At 43.2% G+C, this 5,009-nt stretch overlaps 1 protein-coding gene across 1 annotated transcript in view; it reads left to right on the top strand.

Annotated features, from left to right (window-relative positions):
- The window catches only part of NIT2 (nitrilase family member 2), a 33,322-nt gene that overhangs the window by 13,928 nt on the left and 14,385 nt on the right, over positions 1-5,009 (top strand). Inside the window, exons 4-5 of the mRNA XM_015572140.1 lie at positions 1,704-1,824; positions 2,850-2,924. Of these exons, the coding sequence (XP_015427626.1) occupies positions 1,704-1,824; positions 2,850-2,924 (196 nt within the window). The remainder of the gene's footprint in view (positions 1-1,703; positions 1,825-2,849; positions 2,925-5,009) is intronic.

Raw genomic sequence — 5,009 nt, 5'->3', positions numbered from 1 at the left:
AGTGTCACAGTAATCGCTGCAAGCACCTCTGAGAGAAAGCCACCCTCGAGTTCCGACCAATGCCAGACAGTCCAGTTTCTCCCCGCATGTCCCCAGAGACTCGCCCGAAACTGGAGTTCAGAGCAGTCGGGAGCTTGTGTCTCCCTCCGGATTGAAAAAGACAACCTTGTCCTCAGTTGCCAGCCCTTTCTGCGTGTGCCTCCGTACCGTTGCACTTTACTCCCGCACCTCCTCTGAGTCTCAGTCTGCTTTTCTCTTTCCTTCTAGTTGTAGAATTTCCACTCAGCCAGCCTTCCTGTGGTTCTGGGTGATGTCCGGTTTGCCTTTTAGTTGTATTTTTGAAGTTGTTGTGCGAGGCAGCAATTTCTGGTGTTTACCTATGCCGCCATCTTGGTTTCTCACCTTGTATAATTCTTTATAGGACCAGGATGTATTGATTTTAGAGCTAAACCTCCCACATTTAAAACAAATTTTTAAAAACTGAAACTATTCTGAGACGTTTAGGAAGCCTGTGGTGTCTTTGTAAATGTAGGATTCTGCATCTCTTTTCTAGGTGATTTCTTTTAAAACAACCAGCTGAAGGTTGCACCTCATTTGCTTGTCATCAAGTAGGGGGTTAGCTCCAGAGAAGGATCCTGCGGGGTCAGTGGTGGAACTAATTCCAGACAGCCCCTTCCCCACTCTCACCCTCCATGGGGAAGAGGCAGCCCTTTGAAAACCCTGCTTAGATTGACTGGAGAATTTTCAGGGCTGCCTTGTATATTGGGCTCCAGGCCATCACAGATATGGCCAGTGAGTAGGAATCTTTAACAGGGGAGCTTGAGATCTTAATGTTAACCCGTCTTCGTTACCACTCCAGTCCTGGGACTCACCTGTACTTGTACCCTAATCATGGCCTCTTGTTGGTTTGTGTTGCCTGGGCATTAGAGTTAAAGACCAGGAGTGAAGCACTTGAATTCAGCTCTGCTTCTCTGTCTGACATACGTTTTGTACAAGCTGGTAAGCTTGAGTTCCGTAGCACAGTGTGTGGTGCACAGGCAATCTCAGTAAATGCAAGGCAAATGAATTAGAGTCGAAGTCTAGTGGTTTGTGCTTTTCTTTATTACAGCTGTGGCAGACAGATGTGTCCTGGGAAGTGAGATTCTGCAGGATCAGGATGATAGAGCTGGAAGGGAGCTTAGAAACAGTTCATTTTACCGATGAGGAAATGTCTTAACATCTGTGGCTTTCAAAGCTCCTGTATTTTTCCAATCTCAGGCTTTATTGCTTTACATAGTTAATATAATTTTGAGCCTATGGATTCATCCTAACGAAGTCTTGAGAGTAAGCCCGTTGCAGTGGGCCTAGGTGCCCTGGGAATGTGCAGCTCTCCTGTAGACTCGAGGGAGAGGCCGTTCCCACCTTTTGCCAAGATGAGCAGGGTCTGGCTGAGCACAGGTGCCTTGTCTCTTCTAAGCCCCACCTGACCCAACTGCTGAGACCTGCCTGTGGCTATAGGCTCTGCAACCCTGGGACCTCACTGTTTTGTTTTTTTTGTTTTGTTTTGTTTTGTTGTTGTGTGTGTGTGTGTGTTTAATCAGCTGTGTTTTATCCCTTTCAGAGCAGAGCTAGAAGCAGCAGCTCTGTCTTACAGCAGAACTTTAAAATGGGTTGGGTGTTCTGATGTTTTTTCTCTCTCTTTTTCTCTGCTAACATTATTCTAGGAATGCTTTAATTCTCCATATGGCACGAACTATTTTCCTGAATATGCAGAGAAAATTCCCGGTGAATCCACACAGAAGCTCTCAGAAGTAGCAAAGGAGTGCAGCATATATCTCATTGGAGGTAACTTTCTACCCTTAAGGTATAATGGCTGAACATTAAACCATGGAATACGAATTAGCCATTGAAAAGAATGAGGTAGGTCTATATGTAGTAAAGGGGAGAGCTCATCCAGACACTGTTAAGTGGGAAAAGAGCAGGTTCCATATGATATGAACAAGTACTCCCATTCATATTAATCCCTCACACAAAAGGTTATTGATTTTTATATGTAGTTTTGCATGTAAGACATAGTGTTGTAGAAGGACACACACCGAACTGGTGGTGTGATTTTCCCTGGAGAAGGAGTGGGAGTGAAGGCGCAGGTGGAAGTATGGACAGATAATCCATACCTGAGTGCCTTTCATTTTACTAATACAGGGTTAAGGAGATTGTTTTTCTTAAAGAGGCTACATACATCAAGGTAGCTTTATGTGGTTGTAAAATAAGTTATAAAATGTTCTGTTTGCTTAAAAAAAAATCAGTACAGCAAAACTGTTTAATAAGTACAGCAAACAAAATTATTTCTGTATTTATGCTATATTAAGAATTAGAAATGAGTAAGAGGTGGAAAAAGAAGGCAAAGCAAGAGGAGGCAGGACTGGGAACTAAGTGAGTGATGGACAGACATGTGGCTACATTCCCATCTTGAGGCCTCCTATACTGCAGGAGGGCCTGGTGAACTTAAGTTGAGCAACAGTGAATTCCCCATGTTGCTTCAGTGTTTCAGATTAAATTTTGATCAAGATCAAAGCTGAATTCAGAAACAGTTCGGATATTTTTGAAACTTGTCTTTAGCATCTGACCTAGTTGGAGAAGGACACACACCAAACTGGTAATGATGATTTTCTACACTAGTTATCTACACTCTGGAATTTATCTCTGAAAGATTGTATTCTAGAGGGAAAACAACTGATTAATGACCCTTAGAAGATAGTAAACTGTATTGTTAGACCTAAGTGACAGTTTATCAAGCCTCTGTCCCGTTCCAAAAGAATGCTTTATTCAGAATGTTTTCTGTGCCTGCGTCTTTCTCCTCTCAACAAAAGGTTCCATTCCTGAAGAGGATTCTGGGAAATTATATAACACTCATCCTGGGACAGTTTCTTATATGTTAAAAGGGGGCGGGGTTGTTCATACTCCCTACTGACACGTTGAGGTCACCTGAGATCTGAACGGGCCGGCATGAGGTTGAGCCCGGCACACACAGTGGGTTTTTGAGTGACGTGAATGTGGGAATCGAGCCCTTCGCTGTAAACTCAGCCCTATGTTCTTGAAGTTCAAAAGGCTTCTGAGAAATAAAAGTAACTGAGCCAAAAAAAACTATACAGTCTCTACCATCCAAAATATAAAAGATGTTTAAAATACTAGTGTCCTGGTGCACGGATTTGTGCACATTGAAAGGAAATGAATTAGAAGAAATATTTTAATATTGCTATTTGCGTCTTGCTAATGAAAAGAAAAATAGGATTCTACCAAGTCTCCTGTCTACGTACTCCAGGACTTCTGTGAGGACCAAATGAGATGAGGCATGTAAAAACGCTTCACAAACATTTGATTACAGTGTGAAATGTTTGCAGCTGGCTATAAAGCAAGTCAGGTTCCTGGGCTGAAGAAACTGCAAGGAGGCTAGTTGCTAGGGAGAGGAAGCCAGGCGTTGCTACGCGCTGTCATTACCCGGCTCCCACAGCCACCATTTCCAGGCTGGGCTGGGCTGTTCTGTGGGCCGCATTTGCACCAGGGGGTCTCGCCAGCCTTGGCTGCAATTCAGGTGGTGGCAGGGCCTGTGTCCCGTGTGGGGGAAGCCGAGTGTTCGTTTGTCGGTGCCAGGCCCATGGTGCTGTTTATTTTTAAATGGCCAATTCGCGTCATGGCAGCTCCTACGTTGAGCATCTGCCCCCTGGTGGTCAGTGCGTATCATACCTACCAGTCAGACGGACAGACAGCCTTTTATACATATCATAGATAATTATTGATATGGATGGATTTAAGCACATAGACATTTCACTGTTTTTGGTGTGTTTTTATCCGTTATTCTTCTTTTCTGCATTCTTTGGGGTTGAGTATTTTAGAATTCCATTTTAATTTATCTATTGGCTTTTAAATTATACCTCCTCTGCTGTTATCTTTTAAGTTGTTCCCCTAGGCCAGTGGTCAGCAAACTCATTAGTCAACAGCCAAATATCAACAGTACAACAATTGAAATTTCTTTTGAGAGCCAAATTTTTTAAACTTACACTATATGTTAATACCTGCAACAGAGGTACATGCCCTTGACTGGAATCAAACGTGGGATCCTTCAGTCCACGGGCTGACACTGTATCTACTGAGCCAAACCAGCTAGGTCAGTGGTTGGCAAACTCATTAGTCAACAGACCGCAGTTTGCTGACTACTTCTTCAAAATAGACTCGCCCAGGCCAAAAACCAACTTCTATGCATGGGCCACAAAGTTTCAATTGCACTGTATGTGCGCACCCAAATGTGGTATTTTGTGGAAGAGCCACGCTCAAGGGGCCAAAGAGCCGCATGTGGCTTGCAAGCCGCAATTTGCCGACCATGGCCATAGGCATTACAATATGCACCCTTATTTTTCACAGTCTACTTAGAGTTAATATTATATTACTTCATATGAAATTTCTAAGCTCTTCCCATTTTTAAAAAATACATTTTATTGATTTTTTTTCATAGAGGATGGGAAAGGGATAGAGAGTTATAAACATCAATGAGAGAGAAACATCGATCAGCTGCCTCCTGCACACCCCCCACTGTGGATGTGCCCACAACCAAGGTACATGCCCTTGACTGGAATCGAACCTGGGACCCTTGAGTCCACAGGCCAGTGCTCTATCCACTGAGCCAAACCGGTTAGGGCGCCCTTCCCATTTTTAAACTATGGTTGACATGCATATTGTGTCTACATACATTGTAAATCCCACAAGAATGTATTTTTAAAGTAGAAATCTTTGTTTACTCAAATATTTACCATTGACATTTTCCTTACCTTCCTGAAGATCCTAGTTCTATCTGGTATTTTTACCTTCAAAAAGAAAGACCTCCCTTCGCTTTTTTTTTCTTTTCTTTTTTTGATTAAATCCTTATTGTTCAGATTATTACAGTTGTTCCTCTATTTTCCCCCCATGGCTCCCCTCCACCCAGTTCCCACCCCACCCTCTGCCATCACTCTCCCACCACTGTCCTCCTTCATAGG

The sequence above is a fragment of the Myotis davidii genome, unplaced genomic scaffold (genome assembly GCF_000327345.1).
Source record: "Myotis davidii unplaced genomic scaffold, ASM32734v1 scaffold492, whole genome shotgun sequence".
NCBI lineage: Eukaryota > Metazoa > Chordata > Mammalia > Chiroptera > Vespertilionidae > Myotis > Myotis davidii.
The sequence above is the reverse complement of the archived record's forward strand: the minus strand, read 5'-3'. Positions and strand labels throughout refer to the sequence as shown.